At 35.0% G+C, this 22,143-nt stretch overlaps 1 protein-coding gene across 4 annotated transcripts in view; it reads left to right on the top strand.

The window, feature by feature from the left end:
• The window catches only part of Immp2l (inner mitochondrial membrane peptidase subunit 2), a 905,321-nt gene extending 894,034 nt beyond the window's left edge, over positions 1 to 11,287 (top strand). For all 4 annotated transcript variants that reach the window (XM_058576086.1, XM_046435362.2, XM_058576083.1 and 1 more), the window contains one exon: positions 10,651 to 11,287. In XM_058576086.1, the coding sequence (XP_058432069.1) occupies positions 10,651 to 10,770 (120 nt within the window). In that variant the 3' untranslated portion in view covers positions 10,771 to 11,287. The remainder of the gene's footprint in view (positions 1 to 10,650) is intronic.
• The last annotated feature ends 10,856 nt before the right edge of the window (positions 11,288 to 22,143 follow it).

Raw genomic sequence — 22,143 nt, 5'->3', positions numbered from 1 at the left:
AGCAACTATTTAGGGTCGTAAATTGCCACTTTTATTTATCTTCTCTTAGTTCTGATTATTTCTTTTATAAGCCTTCTCACTTTCATTTTGAAAAGGATGAAAGAGAGAAGGGAAGTAGGAAGAGATGGCTGGACAAAAACTGGATGCCAGATGATCACCTAAAATGCATAGGTGACCTCAGTAGAGGAATAGCTGCATCCATCACAGTAGCATGGCAGGCACTGGATATCATCATCCCAAATCCTCCTTTTCCAATGGTAGTCTCTCCCATCTCAGTGGCCGCCTGCCCTGTTGGTCTAAATATTGTTTAAGACAGTATCAACAACAATAAAGACTTTATACCTCTCTCCTCCTTGGTTTATGTGCAGTTTTATTTCCTACATAAAAAAATAGCATGTGGGGCATCAACTACTAGAGAACACAATGAGACATCGGTCAGTAATGTCATCCACCCACTGTGGATTATTGGGAATGCTGTGAGTTGCTAACTATCCAAATTATATTCAAGCATTTCATCACCTGCTTAATCAAGCTGCAAAATAAGGAGCTAGACCACTTCAACTCTAGTGATTTGATTATGTGGTGAAGAGACGGGTGCATAAACATTAATCCTGGGAAATTAATTCATGAAAATTAGCTGAAGATACCCCTAGAGGCCTGTTTGGTATCTATTTTTGCATAAAATGTTGAACTGACTACTTACTGAGGGTGTCTTGGGGGACTGGAATGATTATGCATGATTCTGTAGTTATCTGGAGAGAATCATGAAGAGGCCATGAAGTGACCTGAAAATGCATTCTGATTAAAGCTAAGTCTTGAACAGGAAAATTGCTTTGAAATGATTAAAGTTAAAATTGTTGGTAATGAAGGAAAACACTTGTCCTAGAATGAGGCCTTTGAAAGAGATCATTTTGAACCTTTTGTAAAGCATATGGCTTTACTTTTCAGTGGCAGAATTTTACTTTGTAACAAACTATCATGTTATCTGAACTTGGATATCCAGTGGAGGATCAGGAGAAATGTTCATGGTAAAAATCTGGCAGGAGATGTCATGGGTGGAGATCTGCCCTCAGGAGATGGAAGTCTCTGGCAGCCCTTGGAATGAGCTTAGAAGAATCTGATCAGTGCAGCCTTCCCAAGTCTTGCCACACCCTCTGCTCCCAGGGCCCTGGGCTCCTCCGGATGGCCAGCAAGCCAGATTTATTTTAATGTTTTGTTTAAACATCTGTCTTTCCCACCAGATCATGAGTTCCTAGAGAACAGGGATCATGTTTATTGTTTTCTATGTATTTCCCACATCTAGCAGGGTGCTGTCCCTTCTAGAATTAAGCCCCTAATTCTGATTACATTGATTCTCAATGTTGTATATTTGCTGTTGCATATATTTAATGTTGTACCTAAAACCTCAAGACATAGATGTATTATAGAATCCCAATTTTCCAACTGTTGGAAATGTGATATGAGTGTCTGTCTGTAAAAATGTCTGTACCATAATATTAGGTAATACTCCCAGCTGAGTGTGGGGCAGATCTGTAATCAAGCACCTTAATGCTTCTGCAGCAAAAATGATAAACAGACACACTGTGTGGAGAAATGAGGACCGCTATTCATAACAGCTCAGGTGGGGTCAGGTCTTGCTACCAGGTTACAAAATGTGTTTATGTGAGCTCTTTAGATTTTGGAGTTGCCAGTTAGGTTCTGTGGGCCTGTTACATTCCTTCAGGAAGGAGCTCCCATCTAAGGGAAATACTCATCCATGCAAGGCCCCTTGTGCTTGGTAGTTCAGGGAGGAGAAAGAGATTGCGTTTTCCTGCATGTGAACTGTTCACAGAACTGACACTGCTGCTAGGGTCCCTCAGGAGGATGGTGGTACCAGAGAGGGCAGTGGAAGTAGTTAATTCCTGGCAAAGAAAGCTTCCACATTGTGCCACCACTGTCTCTGCACTTTTCCTCATCTGCTGCTCCTTCCTCTTTGTTCTAACCTATTTTTCCATTTTTCTAATTCTCCCTTCTCTCTTCTTAATTTCTATCCATCTATCTTTAATTTTTTTTCTTACCAAAAGTTAGATCTTAGGAGTTTGATGCTTTTTTTTCCTTCTGTACATCTCACCTCATGCACCTGAAGAACAGAAGCTTTGCTCCTATTTGCTTTTCTTTGAGTAGACAGATACAAGTCAGTCTAGGATGGAAGCATTCTTTGTACGTGTCTTTGTTAGGAGTGGTGTTTATCTGTTCAGTGCTGTGCAGATAAGCACTTCAAGAATGTGGAAATGCATGGTAGTCTAATATTTTCCCTTTGTGAACCTTGCCTGCTATTATCAAAATATGTTGATGAAAAATTGAAATCGGGATGTGTTAATCCATGTTTGAAAATAAAGTAGATAGCATTGTTTCCACTCTTCAGTCTTTTTTCAAAATATCTTTTTGATAATCCTTTTTGAACAGAACAATTGCTCATTTTTCCATGTGACATTTTTGTGTGCCTGCCCTTATTTTGAATTCTGTTTGATTTTCTTAGACCATGCATCTGTTTTTGTTGGTATCTAAAGAATGCTTGCTTTTGTGCTATTAAAGGCATTACTTTACTGTTTCCTCTTTTTCTGTTGTCTCTCAGGTTGTTTTTAGTATTATTGTATTGATGTGTGATGATGAAATGAGCAAAATAATGGTGACCTGTGAGGTCCAACCAGGAAGGCAGAATATGCATTGTCAGGACATCTCCCTCCACTGTGGCACTGAATGCAGGTTAACAAAGCAGAGGTTGCCAGTGAAGTCCTGGTTTTCTCTTCAGTGACCTTGTTCTCTTAGGACACTCCCAGCTTTGGTCTCAGCAGTGGTTCCAAGGACAATACTCTCTTTGTTGCTCCACAATCCAGAAAGACTTCATTAATGTATCCCTGGGAAGTATTCACTAGCTCACACGGAGCAAATTGGCATTGATGTTGTATTCTGGAAACTTTAGTCTGGAAAGAAAACAGGTTGCTAGAGTGATGATCAGTGGCCAAATAAACCATCTATGATGCATTTGGAACTGTGAATCACTTGTGATAAGTTATTCTTGTCCTTTATTCTTGTTCATTTGCCTTAGAGGCAAATAAAAGTCACTAGAGCCAATCTGAACCAATTTCCTGTGCCTTTATAATATGTTTAAGTGCTTTATTGAGAAGATGCTGTAAACACACAAAAATATATTATTACACACACATTTACATGCATTTTTAACTTATATTTGATCTTTTAACAATTATTGATATTATATCAAAGTTCTTTGGTAGGAGCAGTTTGCTGTCAATTCATTGTGGCATACCATCCATGATTACAAAGTCCTCGTGTCACCTAATAATGTTTTCTAAAGAGATATGGATGTTTCTCTTAAGGTAGGTGAGAAAATCATGAAGATGTTTGGAAGGACATAAATGTGAAGGACTTTGGATGTCTGATTTTAAAGCTGATATTTCTTTAGGCTTTGAAATATCAGTACTTATTTTAAAATAACATTCTTTAAAGTTCATATATTTTTCCAGTTTGATTTGATTTTCAAACATAATTATAAGTAAGTTAATATTGTAAGATAAATATCATCTGACTACAACTTTGTGAAAAATTCTCCCTCTTTTTGTGCTGCTAAATAAATTCATCAAAGATATATTTTATTTGCTAATAATGTAGATGAATGTGTTTGTTTTTCCTATTTAGAAAACATTTTAATCAAGTGAACTTAGGAGTTTTGTGCTTTATCTCATTCTCACATAGATCCTCTTCTGATCCTTCAGTATTAAACATCTTCTAAGAAAGGTCTTTGTTACCAGCAATAGGCATCTTCCTTCCCTATCTTCTTTCCTGTGTTTTCTACTCTTTTCTACTTCAGCACTCTTTTGCTTTTACTTGTCCTTATTTTATCCTTGCAAACCCTGCCCTCAGAGAGGGTCTCCTGAAGCCAAGGAATGGAGGCATGTCCTGTAGACTGCAGGTCCATGGGGAGGTTGTAGAGGGAACCTCACAACATTCACCTGTGCTCCTGGCACCTGAAGGAAAAACTGGGCTCATAAAAGCTGTGCCTGGCAGATGCCAAAATAACTTCTCCGTGGAGCCAATTCAACTGGAGACAAGCAATTCAGTGTAAATTTAGTCTATGTGGTTCCCTGGCATTTTGTAGACAAAACAAACTGGTTGATTGATCTAGTACTGATGACTTTCCAACTAGTACTTTTGGTGATTCCTAGAGTAGCTACCCCTAAAGTAGGGATATGAACATCCAGGTGATGTGATAATGATACTCTGAATGCAAGAAATAATTAAAACATCTGTTTGTATCTAGAATTTAGAATTTGAGCTTTGCTAATGTTTGATTTTATGGATTGCTAATTATATGTAATTTAAAAATATAAATAATGAAAGTGAATTCTAAAAATTTTGCTGATGGGGTACACAACCAAAACAATGTGGTGGCTACTATTCTATATCACTGCTTACCAATATGCAAGGTCCCCTAGGGACAACAGAGGTACTGTAGATATCCATTAATACAGGCAGATGGAGGTGTTTCTCATTCAGTAGATCTACTAAAGGTTTCCAATGGTTCACTTGATGTTTTAGTGTTGTAGTTTAATATTTATTATAAAAGTAGATTCTTACTGTCTGAAAAATATTCTAAATCCATTTAAGGAGACACAGTTATACAAGGGACACAAATAAGTAAGGAGAAGAGAATCAACTTCCAATAAGATGTTATATTATTGGTTCATTAGTCAGCATTCTGTTACTAAAACAAATAACTGAAATGATTGGCTTATTAAAAACATGTTTATTTTGGCCCCCAGTTTTGGACGTTTGGTAGGCCCTGTTGCTTTTGGGCCTATGGTAAGGCAGTATATCATGACAACAGTACACAACAAAACTGTGCACTATTTGACTGGGATGCAAAAGACAGGGTGGGGAAAGGGCTGACATTCTAAGATCTTCATGGGTACACCTCCAATGACCAGAAGAACTCCCACTAGACCCCTCCTTTTAAAGGTTTTACCATCACTCAATAGAGCCATAGACTGTAGAACAAACCTTTTATGCCTAGGTCTTCTTAAAAGCCAAACTATAGTAGTTGAAGTATTTAACTTATTGGAAGAGTTGTATGTGCTCAATAATCTCTCTTTAATAACAGAAATCATTTCTTTTTCCCCCCTCAAATGTTTTTATCCATATTTTGAGTGAAGAGTGGGACATACCATGAATCTTAATCTAGCTTGATGTTCCTTTTTTTTGTTTCATGTGTATATTAATTTGCAAGGGCTGTCATAGCTACATCATCATAGATGGGTTGCTTAAACAACAATCTATTTTCTGATAGTTTTGGAGCTAGAAGTCCTAGATCCAGGGATCAATAGGTCTGGTTTCTTTACAAGTATCTCTCCTGGGTTTGCAGATAGTCTCCTTTTTTAGTTCTTTTAGTTCTTTTTTAGTTCTTTTTTTTTTTAGTTCTCCTTTTTTAGTTTTTTTTAGTTCTCATGTGCTCTGTGTGCACGCATGCCTGGTGTCTCTATGTTGTGTCCTAATCTATTATAAGAATACCAGTCAAGTCAGATAGGGATAGGGTCTTATTTTAACTTAATCACTCCTTATAGGGCATATCTCCAAATGTAGTTGCATTCTCGACTGTTAAGATGTTGACATATAAATTTGAAGGACAAAGTTGGGCTCATAACAATAGACTTTCAATTACTTTTGATACATTTCTTAGGAAATGATGTGGGACCTAGCAAGGTCAAGAAGCGTCAGGTAGGGCAACTATACATCCTGATTTGACATGCCCATTTTCCACTTAGTATCCTGACCTAATTAAAATAATGCTCCTGTTGACTCTCAAAAGTATCTTATTTGGATGATAAATTATGATACAGATGCTCTGGAACCAGAGTTTATGTGTTTGAGTCTCAGTTCAAAAACCATATTGCTGTATCTAGGTTTCCTCAACAATGAAGTAGATAATTGTACCTACCCCAACAGTTATTGTGAAAATTAAATGAGTTGGTATGTGTGGTTAAACACTATGTGAATTAAAGAGGAGGAGGAGGAAGAAGATTCCATTTCCCAGGCAGAATGTTAATTTCATATGTCAATTTGGCTGGGCTGCAGTGCCCAGATATTTGGTTTAACATTATTCTGGGTGTTTCTGTGAGTGTGCTTTAGGGTGAGATTTATATTTAAATCAGTTGGCTTTGAATAATGCAGATTATCCTATGATTTGGGTGGGCCTTCTCTAATCAGTTGAATGCCTGTGTAGAGACAGGTTCACTTGCTCCTGCCCGCCACTTCATCAAGAGGGAAAGAGCCAACAGATTCCTTATACCTCATCTACAATCAACCCTTCCTGATTCATCAGAAGACTACCTTTGAACTTAAACTATAACTATTTCCCCAGTCTTCTAACAGTTGCCCCTGCTAGATTTTGGATTTGCTAAACCTCCACAATAAGGTGTGCTAATTCCCTAAAATAAATCTCTTTATATTATATTTTCTGTTTTATTTCTCTGGAGAATCCTAGTGTGGAGACCAAAGCATAACTTTATACAAAACATAGCTTTTAATTTTGAAAAAGTTCCTGTATTCCTGGATTTTTATATTCTTCTATATTCACTATGTTTTCTGCATGTCTATAAACATACCAACAAAAAATAAAGACCCATGTCCACACAATCAAGAAAATGATGAATAGGCTGTTTAGATATAGCATATACAGATATCTGTACACACACAAACACACACACACACACACGCAAAATATTATTTTAGAATATTTTTTAAAACCCTGAATTTTGCATTCCCATATAATGATTTTAAGCAATTTTGGTATTATTCATTGATAGCTATTTTCACCATTATTATTCATAATTGTGAAGATTAATTTTTCTCCTGATGTGAGAATAGTATCTTTAACAAATTTGAAATTAAAGAATCCTAAGATTAGTTTCAGTAAAATGAATGTTGATTAAAAAAAAAGAGTTGAATGACTGTGTCCAAAACTGAACTCCAAAACTAAAGCAAGCAAGCAAACAAATATATTGGCAAGAGTTCAGCAAAGTTAAAAAATTGGCAAAGCACCCTTGTGAAAAAGTTTAAAAACTTGGAAAAGCAAGACTTGAGGTACAATTGAGTAGCACCTATCAAATCTAAAAAAGGTTACTCTAGGTGAGATGGAGACCAGCTCTTCTCTAACTCAGGTGAGCCTAGACATAAACAAAGGTAAATAACAACAGCAGAATGGCATGACTGATCATTCAGGCTTGGGGAAGTATTTCCTGGCAATTAATGTGGGAGGCACTGTTACTTAGGATGTTCTGCAATATATTCTCCTTACCTTCTCTCATATTTAAGGACCATTGTGCTGATATTTGGGCCCCTGGTATAATACAGAATACTCTCAGCATCCTAAGATAAGCTGATTAGTGAATCTTGATTCCCCTTTGCCCTACAATATAAAATGTCATAATTTCTGTCAATTAAGATGTGGACATCTTTGGGGAAGAGGTATCATTCTGCTTACTATACCTTTTAAAAATGATTTTGACTTTTGAACCATTGTAGATGTTTATACATTTCGAAATAAAGATAAATCAAAAAAGAATAACCAAAGCAAATTCTAAAATTGAATATAAATAGAAAAAAATGAACTTGTTTATGAATTGGTAACATTACTACACTTGAGAGAAAAAAAAAGACTTGATTCAAATGAAGTTTGAATACAGGACCTACTAAACATCCTTAAAACAAGATATGTTTTAAGTACTGCTGTGCTTTGAAAAAATTTGAAAATGGTTTGTCTCCCAGAACTCATGGAGTTTTATACCCATTTTGAGGTACTAATAGGATACAAATTTAATCCAACTATGCAGTTTGAAGGTCAGGCCTTTGAAACGTGTTTAGAATTAGATGAAGTCATTAAGGTGGAACCCCATGACAGAACATTGTGGTTTTATTAGAAGAAAAAGACCAGACACACACTCCACTTGTGGCCTGTGCCAAACCAGAACTCTGCCAGCAGCAAGGCCATCCCCAGGTATAGACCCTTTATCTTGTACCTCCAGGACCATAAACCAAAAATAAAACTTTTTTCTTTAAAATGCACCCAATCAATAACAGAAAGTGGACTAGTACAAGAAGCAAAATAATTGCCAAGAAATCTTGATTTTTACCAATAAATGTTTTGTGGTTATAGTAGTGATAGTATAGTCCCCCTGAAATTTTTTGTGTACTTTAGGAATATGTAAATAAGCAAATGTGTTAATGTGGGGAGCCAAGGTGCTCACTGTGAAAGAAGGGAAATAAAATATAGAATGGGGGAAACTGAAGGGAGAGCCTTTTGGTACTAGATTTTTGTATGTTTATTCCCTGAAATATCATGGAATATCAACACCCCAGGATCAATGAGCATGTCTAGTACCAGACCTTGGTTTATAAATAGCATTTCTTGCTAAAAGAAACCAAGGCATTTTAAGGAAATGTCTGAGTTTAGGCAAAACAGCTTTAAGGTACAAATAAGCCTTTAGCAACTAGTGGTACCAAAAAGTAAGAAAGTGCTTAAATCAGGTTGATGGTGATATGGCTAGAGAACACTGGCCAAAATGAGGGCTTTGAACATCCAACAAACAAAAGATCATAACAGGTTCTGATTTAATAAGCACATCTTTGGTATTAAAATAAAGGAGTTGGGGCTGAGAGAGAAATAGAAGCCCCCCCCCCCTTTTTTAGAGAAGAGTTTGGCTAGTAGATATAAAAGAAATAATAGAGGAAAATCACTGTTTTTATAATCTACAATGTAATAAGTTAATTAAGGCAGGATTGTTAAGGGATGCTAAAGCCATTAGATGTAATGTTGTGATATACAGGATATTTGTCCTGTTTAAAAATATCCCATAGATTACTTATTAATTACAAAAGGGAAAATATGTGTTTGTAAATGGAGAAATCTGGTTACCATCATCTTAATTTAGCTATCAAACTTAACATTACAACAATGGGAAAAGCTGATATTATTGTCTCCCAGTGTGTCAGAGTGGGAAGAACACATTATCAACTGTATTTTAATCTCGCCAAAATGTTTTAATTTGCATCTATTTATGAGAGGAAAAAAAATCAGGCAATGCTAGAGAGGAAAAAAAATCAGGCAATGCTAGATGTTGGACATTTTTTCAAGGTAACTGTCCTGGACTTCAGGTTAAAGTAAACAAAATATAGTTGGAAGCAAATAATGACCACTAAATGCAATTTGTCATCCTTGATTAGATCCCGAATTTTAAAAATAAGATAGAAAAGATACTATTGAAACAATTGAAAAATTTTGAACGTGGACTATATAACAAGTAATATGGTATTAATAGTAAACATCTTAGCCTGGGGTAGTGGCATATATCTGTAATCCCATTGACTCAGGAGGCTAAAGCAGGAGGATTGCAAGTTCAAGGTCAACATTAAAAACTTAGCAACACTCTGTCCCAAAATAGAAAAAAAAAATGTGCTGAAGGTATAGCTCAGTGGTAAAGCACTTGTGGGTTCTATCCACTGTATCACCAACAATTCTGTGCTAATCTCTGTAGACAGTCAATAGGGAAAACATTTGAAAATAAATTAGTAAATGAAATGGACATATAGTATATGATTTATAGCTGGCATTCAAAAACTATGTCCTAAGTATGAATGTCTTCAAGAACCATTCATATATTCCACAGTAGTAACAATAAAAACAACAACAAATGACATGGATTTCTAGCCTTACCTCAGACCCCCTGGCAGGTGATCTCTGAGGCTATGGCCCTGATCTGTATTTTAAACAACTATGCCATCTTCTCCTGCTCATTAAGTTAATGTCTTTAGGGAGATTATGGTGTTTAAGGTTCCCTTTCTGCCTCTGGGCTCAGCCTTATTTCCTCCAGGAAGAGTTTTTTTTCCCCTTGCCTCCTCTTCCCTCCTAGCAGATCACTGCTCATCTCTGCTGATGGGCTTCTTGACCATCTGCCATGATCTTCATACTTTCCTTAGCTTCCTGTTCCACCATGTTTGGCTTGCCGGCTTGCCCTTGGGTTTCAATCTCTCCGTGAATGCTGGTTCCCTGTAGCTCAGTGTGGTCTCCCACCAAGGCAGGCTACCAGGGACTCACACCTAACTCGAAGCTCATGCAATATTAGCACAATACTTTTCACAAAATCTGAATTTTTCAAGTCTGTATGATTGTTTTTTTCAAAATGAAAATCAGATACATGAACTCTGTAAGAAATTCTGAGATTATAAACTATTTATGCTTCCTGAGTCTATAGAGACAGGTTCTTGAGGGTACCGGTTAGGGTTGCAACCTGTCCTGCCTGGTACTGGAGCCAGATTCCAGCAATTGAAAGTATGTGACTTTTGACTGATTTCTTAATCTCTCTGGACATTTTTTTCCTGACCTATAAAGTGTAAATAATAAACTACCTACAAAAAACGGTTGTTGCAAGTATGGAAGGAGTTTACATACATAAGACACCTGGGAAAATGCTATTTATGTAAGTGTTGACTATTTTATCAGCATCTTTCTATGGAATGCCAGACGTGGATCAAATTCTGCTCTCAAGATATTGATGATGACCTTTATAAAATGTTTTCTTTGTGTTTTCATGGACTCAGGTTTCCCTGGGACTTCTGCATGCTCATGCTACTCATATCCTGTGGCCTCCAGAACGCTGGCAGAAACTGGAATCCGTTCTTCCTCCAGAGCGCATACTGGTTAAGAGTGAAGAGGAATGACTTCATGGCTCCTCCAGACTGCTCACTTTGAGGAGACAATTATAGTGGGAGGGGATCACCCCAAAAGGGTAAATCTCCCTACAATATGATGTTATGCAAGAAACAATGTCCACATTAAGGTGATCTATATTCTTAAACTTTTAAAATATTAAACAGTATTAAACGACACCAGATTCTGTATTAAATTTTAGTACTCTATTGTTTATTGCCCCCCCGAAAATGTAGATCTTTAGGAATATGAAAATATTGCATCTATGTCTTAAGGAGGTAACCTTGATTTCTTGTTGTACATACTTATTCTGTTGATTGGGTTTTGATTTTGTGCCTGCTGCTGAAAGATTTTGAAAATTAATATTCAATGACAATAGTTTATCATTTACTGTTAAGACAGAACATGAAAAGACCATACATATAATTATAGGAATTACATTGTAATTGATAGTGTCTACAGTGCAGTAATTGCCAGATAAACTGGCAGTGAACAGTGATGTTAAAATAAAACAATGATTTGTTCAGATCTTGTTTTGGTATTTAATTATCACTTAACCAGACATCCATTAATGAGGAACATATTGTCTTTTATGCAAGTAAGGAATTAAATAATGGAGAACCAACTCTATCAATACTTTAAAACAATCAAGCCTTTTCCATTGGCCCTTTTAAATTCAAAACTTCTGCATGATCTCATGCCTGATCAAAATGATGAAGAAACTCATTTATCAGCATTAGGTCACTTTTTAATGAAATGTTCTCAGTGAAATAAAAAAAAATCACTCTAGATCAGCTGAGTTTGATTTTTCCCCAAATGATTTCTCAGTGTCCTGTCTATAATACTGAAATCACCACTTGCAAAAGGGAGTAGTAGTAGAATAATAGATTCTGTAATTTGTACAAATAAGGAGACAAATTCCCCACAAAGTCTGTAGGATTTATAAAGTCTTTTTCCCCTTTTCCTTCTTGTTGGCTGGAGGTTTGTGCTGATTAAAACAGAGTCTCTGGATCAATTCCCTCTGTTCATCTGGACTCGTTTTCTTCGGTGTTATCAGCAGACAAGATCCCAAATAATGACTAGCCATCTTGCAAATGTGGATACTAATGTCTCATTAGCAGGCAGAAAAGAAAGAGCAATAGAAATACATGTGTTCACAGACACACACACACACACACCCACAAACACACACATAGTAAGAACATATGTTTCTGCTAATAATTTATTAGCATCAGGGTAGCTCAATCCAATAAACATCTTCTGGCCCTTATATACTAAAGTGGTCAAAATTGGTTTTATTGTTTTGTTTTTTGGTTTCTTTGTACCAGGGATGGAACCCAGGGGCACTTAACCACTGAGCCAAATCCCCAGGCCCTTTTTTTATATTTTATTTAGAGACAGGATCTCGATGAGTTACTTAGGGTCTTGCTAAATTGCTGAGCCTGACTTTCAACTCTCAATCTTCCTGCCTCAGCCTCCTGAGCTGCTAGAATTAGACACATGTGCCACAGTATCTGGCTAGAATTGTTGTTTTTAAAAGCAGATCTGCTTAAAAATCTTCCAATGAATGTCCATTGCCCTTCTCAATTCTTCAATTCCATTTCCTTTGTTCCCCAGCTTGAACATCAGGGTCTGACCTTTAACTGCAGTTTATTGAATACTCACAGTTATTTCATGTTTTATAATCTCCCTCCTTGGTGAAGTGTATTCCCCGAGATTATATGTAAAATATTAAGTGCATAGGGGTTTTGACTTTTTAGTCACTAGTGCACAATAAGTCTGAGGGTTGTGGATCAGAGGGTACCAAAAGAATGTAGAATAAGGAGTAAATGGAGAGGTGCATGGAAGACCTGCTATTTACCACTGGTATGGAAGAATTCAATATTTTAACAGTTTAGCCAACTGGCCACCAACCTTGCTACCCTTATTGACTACCTGTGTCATTCTCACTCAAACTATTAATTCAAGGTTACAAATCTTCAGAGAGGAGGTAAGTGCCCTTTCTATTCCATTTTGTATTCTCCAGTCATCTAACACATCACCAGCAGAATTAACACCTAATTCTTGCTGAACAACTTGGCTCAAGAGTTACTTCCTCAGAAATGCAACTTCAGCCAAAGTTAATCACTGCACTACCTGTTATGCACATTCATGAGGGAATGAATCTCACTGGCACACTAAGAGTTCATGTGTGTATTTTCTCCCTTGCTGGGTTGTGAACAAGCTAGTCTAGTCCTAGTCCAGAGCAAGGTTAATCTTGCTCAATTTAATACTGTAATTTTACAAAATTGATTAAAAATATCTGTCCAATTAGGTGCTGTGTTAAGAATGGAAAATTAAGATGCATAAAACAAATTTTCTCAGTTTTCTGATGGGAGGTGGAAGTAATAAGGAGGCAAACAGGTCTCACATGGTCTAGCAGTAGGAATGGAGTGTGGAACAGGTACTGTGGAGGCAGAGAGGATGGCCAGTGGGATTGTACACAGAGGAATCTGAGGAGGGAGCAGAGGGGAGGGCTTCACAGGACAGATGCTTGAATTGAGGTTTCTAGGCTGAATGGAGTCATCCTTCTGTGAAATATAAATGTAATCAGTATAAAATTATTTTGGTCACCTAAATTGTTTCCAGTAATTGCCATTTAAATACTGGGGAGTGTATATGTATACTGACTTTTATATATTACATTTGCAGAATATAAAATAGTGATTGTGCCTTAGGAGGACTTAGAGCTGCCATTTTGCAATTTCTTTTTCACTTTTTGTAAGTCATAACAAAGAATTTTACCAAATATTTTATTAAAATATATTGTATATGGAAATACTTTTAAACTTAGATGAATGTTAAACTACCAATTTTTATGCTCAATTTTGCCTGGAATATATAGTTTCTGAATCCAAATTATCATCAAAAATAATTTAAAGAAAAATTTTAAATTATACTTTAGATTCAGAACTTCACTAACATACTTTTTTGCAGAGAGAGAGGAGATGACCTTTCAAAATAGAACTTGAAAAATATTTCAATTATCATTAATTAAAGTACACCCTTCAGTCTCCCAATTTTTTTTATTAATAATGTGCTGTAGTCACAAACAGAAACAAAAGTATTTGTCTTCAATCACATTGACCCGAAGTATAAAAATTTTTACATTTTTCTCTCTACTTTCCTAGTCTACAACCATGTATACATATACAGTGTTTCTGTCATTGCCATTGTTCAGGTCTCTACTCAAAATTTTCTCATCATGGGCTTCCCTGGTCATTTTTATAAAGTAACCATCACTGCAGTTTTGGAAGTTGGGAAGTCCAAGATCATAGGGCCAGCTGAGTTATATCTAGTGAGAGCCCTCTTCTTATACAGACTGACATCCTCTCAGGGTAGCCTCACATAGTGGAAAACAAGCTCTATGAAGCCTCTTTAAAAGGGTGTACTAATCCAATTCATTTGGCTCTAATCATCTGCCAAAGCCCCCAATCTTAGTATGAGACTCAAGATGGTACTCTTCTAGTACCATCTCCTTGAGGTTAGAATTTACACATGGATTTTTTTTTTTTTTTGAGGGGATAACCATTCAGATCACAGCATATTCCTAATTAGTACTAAGATAGACAATATTATGTAACAACCATTGCCTTTTGCGTTATGTTTGCCACTTAAAAATTGTACATGTATTTTAAACTCTACAATACAGAGTTATTGTTTCTGAAGTCAGTATTTTAAAAGTTTGCTCACATATTTACTGTTCATTTCTCCTTCATTTCGATGTCTCCATCTGGGATTAATTTCCTTCTGTGTGAGGAACTCCCTGAAGTATTTTCTTTGATGAGTTTCAGCTAATGATTCATTCTCTCCATTTTTGGTTGTTTGAAAAGTATGCAGATTTATTTATAAATGGTATTTTCACTGAAATTAGTATTCTAGTTTAGCAGCTATTACTTTGAAGATAGCACTGCAGTGTCTTCTGGCTTTCTTTGTTTCTTTGAGAATCAGTCATCCTATCTCTTCACTGGTGATGTTAAGACTTCTTTTCTCTGTTTTTAAGATTTTCTTTTGCCTTTGGTCTATAGTTTGAGTATGTTGCCTAAGTGTAGTTTTCTTTGTCTCCTAATTGGTGTTTGTTGAGTCTCTTGAGTATATAAGTTGATGTTTCATACTTAGTTTGGGAATTTTTCAACCATCATTTCCTTCAATGGTTATCCTTAAAATTATTTTTTCCTGTGGGATCACTGTTACGTTATTTATTAACTTCTTCATATATTCCACATATTACTTATGATATGTTATCTTTAAAATTTTTTTATTGTACTTCAGGTTGTATAATTAAAATTGTTCTGTTTAAAGTTCATTGATCATTTCTTCTGCCATCTCTTATCTCCTATTAGCCTACCCACTGAATTTAGCATTTCAGACATTATAATTTCAGTTCTTTTCCTTTTTTATAGTTTCTATGTGTCTTTTCAGATTCACCCTTTGTTCATTTATAATAACCAGGTTTCCTTTAAATTTTTGGCCATAAAAATAATAGTTGCCTTTAAAAACTTCTCTGCTAATACCAATATCTGAGTTAGCTCAGGATCAGTTTATGTTGATTTATTTCTCCTTATTATGGTCATACTTTTCTATGTCTGTTATTTGACATGTCTAGAGATTTTTCAAATTATATATACTAGAAAATTGGAATGATATATTGTAAAGGCCCTTTATTCTGCTGTTTTTATCTGTCAGGCTGGTAAATTAATAACAAAAATCACCTTGAATTTGTGGAAGTTTGGTTTTTTGGGAAAGATCTGCCTTGGATTTGCCCTTAGACCTGGAATATCATTGTTGTCTTAAGTATAATATACATCTAGAATTTAAGTGGAAAGACCACAGTATATATCAAGCCCCTGTAACTTGGCAGAATTCCAAGTCCAAAATCTCTCACCCCAATGGTGACCAGCAACTTAAATAATTATTTGACTTTCATATCTCCCCTAGCTATGGCTTCCAAGTGGGCTCCTTGAACTCTCTCTTGCCAGGTATCAGTCAAGGATTTTAGGAGAAATTGCGCACAGATTTGAGGGGTTATCCTTCTGAGAATCCTTTTCCTGGGAGTTCCCTCTCAATCTCTAGTTACCATATCCTACTGCTGATACTTCAAACAAATAAGACCATGCCTTTCTGTTTAATGTTAGCCATCCGTGTCATCTGAACCAGAGCATACCCTCGGAGGTAAAAGCTGCATCAATGTAAAACTTCATCCAATTTTGTTTGCTTCTTTCAAAGATTGACCATTGCAGTTTCTGCCTATTTTGATCACTCTATAAAGATTTCAAATAATTTAAAAATATGTTGCCTATAGTTTATAATTGTTGCCTACAGAAGAGCTGATCATATGCAAGTGGTTATAGCATTTCTGGGAAAGTACTGAACTCTAGATGTGATTTCCTTTTAACTTGTTCTGCTTCCAGTTCTCATATCTCTGACTAAATGTCTTTCATCAGTGGAAAATTTCAGCCATTATCTCCTCAAACTTTGCTTCTATTATTTTATCTTTCCTACTTTCTTATTTTTTAATTGTATAAATAACATGTCCCACATGTCTTCTTTGCATTTTTTTTTCTTCTCTGTTTTTTAATTCTTTTTTTCCCTATGTTTCAGTCTGGATATTTTTTTCTGATGTATTTTCCAGTTCATTAATTCTCTATTCAGGTACGTCTAAGTAAATATTAAATCATCCATTGAGTCCCTAATTTCACTTATTCTATTTTTCAGTCTTAGAATTTCACTTGATTCTGTTCAACTATTTACATGATCACACCTGTATTTGGAATTCTATTATGTCTGTTTTCAGTACTTCTTTTTCCTCCAAAAAATTGGTGAGTTGTTAAACTTTTATATACTCACATATTTTTAATTCAGTTTAAGAGAATCACATTTTTAAAAAATTGGGGTAATTTGAGGCTCTTTAGAGACAAAAATATGTATTAATTTGTACCATATTGGATTTCTTCTATTTGGGGGGCACCTTTCCAGGATGTAAGTAGGGGGGCTTCAACCTGTCACTTTTACCAGGGGCCTTCCTTATTTTTTTTCAACTTCCAAATTTCTTAGCTTCTAAGCCTCTCAGCTGCTATATTCCTATTGGCAAACACCTTAAAAGGGCCAAATATCATATACACATCCTGGTCTCTTTGTTTATCTTATAACCAGAATTTTTGATTTGCAAGTCATTGATAGTGCTCACTCAAAGAAATTGCCCATATTTGTAACTATAGTTGGCAGGAAAATTGGTCATAATGAGGTTTTCCAATATTATAAGATCTACAATCTTGAATGATTTTTATGGGTATAATGCAATAACTGCATTGGAATGACATTAAAGCATCTCTTTCTAGAATTCTTCAACATATTTTAGAATCTTTAATAATATATTATTGAAAATATAGGAACAATATAAATTTAAATGTAATGTGTGTGCATGTGTGTGTATTAGATATCTCCTCAGATAATCAAAAGAATAATATTTGGCAGATACACATTTTAAGTTTGTTTGGTTTCATTTGAAATCAAATCAAATGGTCATTGTCCAATTCACATATGAATGCTTTTTGTATGGCAGACATTTAATTTATGGATTGTTTATACTTAAAACCATCGAGGGAATATTAAGACAGATAAAGGGAGGTTGAAACTGAATGTAATTTTTTATTTTATGTAGTAAACAGCAATTCATACATGATATTCCAACTTACCAGTTCCTAAATATAGAGTGGACATAATGGGGAGACAGAATTCAGAAAATGGAGTAATCGTTTATCAATGGATCATCTTCATTTATTATGTTCTTTATTCCAGTTTATTGGTTCTTTTCTAATAATAAAGGGAGACATGGGACGTAAAACATAAAATTCATGTTAGAAATTTAATCCCCAAATCCATAGTTTAAAAATGATTGGAGGTGAGATATTTGGGAGGTTATTAATTCATTCATAGATTAATATATTAATTTGCCATAGATTAGTGGTTATAGTGGGAATGCCTTTGTCTTAAAGTGAACTCTTATTGACAAATTTGCTCTGTCTCACTGTGACATGCTCTCTGAACTATTATAAGGCAGCAAGAAGGTCCTCACTTGATGCCAGTACTATGTCCTTGAACCCCCCCCAACCCTCAGAACATGAGCTAAATAAAACTCTATTCTTTATATTATAGTCTCAGGTGCTCAGTTATGGCAATAGAAAATGGACTTAGATATCATTTACCAAAATATTTTAGAAATAGAGAGTTTTCTGGTGTCCTTTTTCTTCTTTCTTTCTTTTTTTTGTAGAGGGGAATGGTAAACTTGGTTCTCTTATATTGTATTCTAAGGAAACATATAAGTATTAAATGATAATTCATATATTTTGAATACCCATTAACAGCTATCAAAAGGCATTTTAAAATTTATATTTTATTTAAAATGGCAAAAACGTAGGTTTTATACGTTGAACATTCAATTTCTTACAAATTAAGTAAGTGGATCTAACATAAATTGAGAGAAATCACAGGGAATCTATTAATGGAGAGGGAATGCATTCTGGAATCTATTGATTTTTAGGAAAACAATGTGGAGCATAATGGCAGTTGGCTAGCTTTCTTGGCACATTCACTTCAGCATCTTCCCAGAAATCCTTGCAAATTCAATTTATCTCAGGACTCAGGTTCACAGGAACTTTAGAGCTGAGCTGCTTTTTTCTTCCTGTTTGCATCACACAATGAACCATTGTGCTTGCACCATCTTGCCTCATCCACTCTCCTTTTTCCCTTCTTCATTGTTATTCACCTAGTCAGATTCTATTTCTTTTCAGAGATTGCCAAGTTATCAACTCTATTCTCACCATGTTAAGAAGGATCTAAGCCAATTTATAGTCTTTTTCTTTTTTAACCCTAAATTTCTATAGTCTGTATCCCAAAGAAGAAATGAGTCTTAAAAAAAAAAAGTTTTATAAAGCCAAAATACTTCGATGAAGTTCATATCAGAGTCTACTCTAATATAGATATTGTAGCCTAAGATATGTATCATTGTATGTGGTCTTTTCTGAGAATTTATTTATTTTTCTGAGAATATTATTTCCACCAAATCTACTGAACTATTGTTAACAGAGGTGTTCTACCAGAAAAGTTAAAGAAACTTTTTAGGGACTTCCTAAAGGCTCCAGTTTAATAAGTTAGTCTTCTTTGAAGGAATGTGGCACCAATATTTTAAAGTAACTGTCAGAACTAATAAAGCATGTAAACTCACTTAGGTGATATCATGACAGAATACATTTATTTTTATTTTAAAATAGTCGAACTTCAGCTGATAAGCAATGTTTGCTTGCTTATCTTCACACACTCATCATCAAGTTACATAAGGTGATGCTTTGGAAATTTCCGTTTGAATTTCAAGCCTAAACCATGGATAGATTGTGTCATGGCCATGTTCTCCTGTAGGTCACCAGTACTGTGTCAGTCTGGGGTTTCTTTGATAACCCTCTGGCTGTTTAGTTTCTAATCAAATGACATTTAAACATTTCTAATCTAATTGAATTTTACATTTTAGGGGATTCCTTTGCACTATCATCTCAATATTCAGTATCCTTTTATTAACGATAAATTAAACAAATGACCAATAGATTTTACTTTTCCCTTTAAAAAGGTCTTCATAGCTGTTGTTTGAGCACCAATAAATACCATCTTCATGTAATTTGTTACTGAATAATACTGTGATTCTGTACACTAATCCTGTATTTTGGCATTCAAAGATCTAAACCCTTCATGAGCTGCAATCACTTGATTAACATACTTCTGATGAGGTTATAATTAAAGAAATGGATTTCCCTTAGCTCTCACTTAGTCTCTAAATTTAAGTGTCTCCCTCTTGCAAGTGCAGAGAGAGGTGTTTTACATCTTCCCCATTTGCCTGCTGCAGCCACCTATACTTTAAATCAAATTTGGAGACCTTCAGAGCTGAACCTAATTTTTATCATGAAGTTAGGTAGATAATGAGTATACATTAATTTTTATTGAATTTAATTTTCATATGATTTTAAAAGTAAGGTAATTAAATTTTCTAAATGAGATTAAATTACTGGAATTATGTGATGTCCTGACATATGTCTAATGGATGACATAATTTAAATATTTTGAACTTTTTTTTAACCTGAATTTTTTGGTTCCTCATTACTTCTAATTTCTCTCTGAGAGTAACCTATTAAAGTATTCTGAAGAGTTGCTTTTTCTCATGTGGATTCATCTTATGGTCATTCAATCAGACCAAATTCTTCCCATAATTATCTCCATAGTAGAGTACAATGAGGAGAGTTGGGCCCCTAATCCCTGCATGTTCTCCAGGATACCGTGGTGCTATCTATGTAGTGGTAACTTCCAAGAATCAACTCTGGTCTATAAATTATGATGGTGATCATATCAACAATGCCCCAAACAACTCTTTATTGCATATTTTCCATGTGTTAGACATTGTGCTAAGTGATTTACACATATTATATTTAATCTTCCAAAAAGTGCTTAAAAGATAGATTGCTATCCTGCTACACAGTTGAGACTACTGAGATTCTAAGAAGCTAAGTGATTTGCCCAGTGTCATGTGGCTTAGTGAGTCTTAGGACCGGGTAGGAACCCAGTGTCTGTCTACTTCTACATGGTCACTGTCTTTCCTTTATTTCAGTGATGTTCCCTCCATCTTGAATCACTGTCACAATCTCCTGAGGATCATTTTCTTAAAGTACATATAGTCTAGGGTAGGAGCAAGAAATTATTCTCTCCCAAGGTTTTTCTTTTTTCTTTTTTCTTTTTTTTTTTTTAGGAATGGTTTTCTTTATTTCATTCTTGTGAATACATATCGTAACATGAAGGGAAAATCTTCATGTATGATATTATAGTTTTTTTAGGGGAATCATTTTCCATTCTAGATCTTCCAAATCAATCTGATTGCTTTATTCCCTACTATATAGAAGGCAGGCATGTGGGGTCTTTGTTGTTGTATTTTGTTTTTTTTCTGTTTGTTTGTTTGGTACAGGGGATTAAACTGAGGGGCACTGAACCACTGAAGCATATCCCTAGCCTTTTTTTTAACATATATTTTTTTTAGTTGTTGATAGATCTTTATTTTATTTATTTATATGTGGTGCTGAGAATCTAACCCAGTGCCTCACACATGCCAGACAAGTGCGCTACCACTGAGCTATAGCCCCAGTCCCAGCCCACTTTGGATTACAGTTGTTCACCACCATGCCCAGTAAAAAGCATGTTTTACTAAACTCCAGTCTTAGTTGGGTACATTCCCACACACTGTAAAATCCATGGGCCGTATAATTTTTTTAAAATGAAAATTGTTAGATGTTGAGAAAATGAGTGACTGTAATAACTAGGTTCAAATCTTTCTGCAAGTCTAGACATTTTCAATTCTTTGGTTTCCAAAAATTTAAGGATGACCTAATTGATCTGTCAGTTGTTTTAATGTTAGGTAATAATGTGGCATTTTTACCTAGAACTTGGATGTTCAAAGAAGTGAACTCTTTCCTATAAAAAAATTCTAATTTCATCTACCTTTTTATGTGAGAAGAGTTTCTTAATCTTTATACAAGTGAAAATGAAAAATAGAAATAGAATTGATGGTGAAATTTATCTCATTCTGCCAGCAAATATTATCTGTCCATAGATAGATGAAAATAAAATCTTGTATAGATCATTAAAAGATACACTTTTAATAAAATTTAACTTTTAAAATGTATTTATGAACATCTATAAAATATTGTTTGGTTGAAATTTTTTATAGTAAATGTGTTAATTACTTCAGAAACATTGTTACTATCTAGAGTCTATGGCTATGGGAAATACACACACACACACACATTTATATGTAAAAGTAACTTTTTTGATGACAAGAAAAATTTCATGGATGCTTCAGAGTCTAGCTGCTTATATACTCATATAGAAGAAAAGTCAATTCAAGTTCATTCCAAAAACTCAGTGAAGAAGAGATAATGAGCAAATCAGTTAGCATTTTGGCAGACCTTCGTTTTTATCCTTGTAGCTCCATAGCTGCCATGTCAGAATCACCTGGGTCAACCACGTCAATCACCATCTCTTTCACCTGCACATTACCAAAAAGCCACCTAATGATTATAAGATTAGCATGTTCTGCTATTTGTAACCTCATCCTTATGTGGTTTGAGAGCAAGGATATGTCTCAACCTGCAAAGCCCTAAATGATTCTGGTCATTGGCAATCATATTTATATGGAAAAACAAATGAAAAATAATCCCATTTGAAAATTTCACATCATACAAGTTGTTTTCAAAAAAACAACATCAGTCCTGTTATAATCACATCAAAAGCACATTATAGCCATTGTGCCAGTA

The sequence above is a fragment of the Marmota monax genome, unplaced genomic scaffold, assembly GCF_021218885.2.
Source record: "Marmota monax isolate L192 unplaced genomic scaffold, Marmota_monax_Labrador192_F-V1.1 WCK01_AAM20220418_F8-fsc00139, whole genome shotgun sequence".
Taxonomy (NCBI): Eukaryota; Metazoa; Chordata; class Mammalia; order Rodentia; family Sciuridae; genus Marmota; species Marmota monax.
Note: the sequence above shows the minus strand (reverse complement) of the source record. Positions and strands in the feature narration are given on the sequence as shown.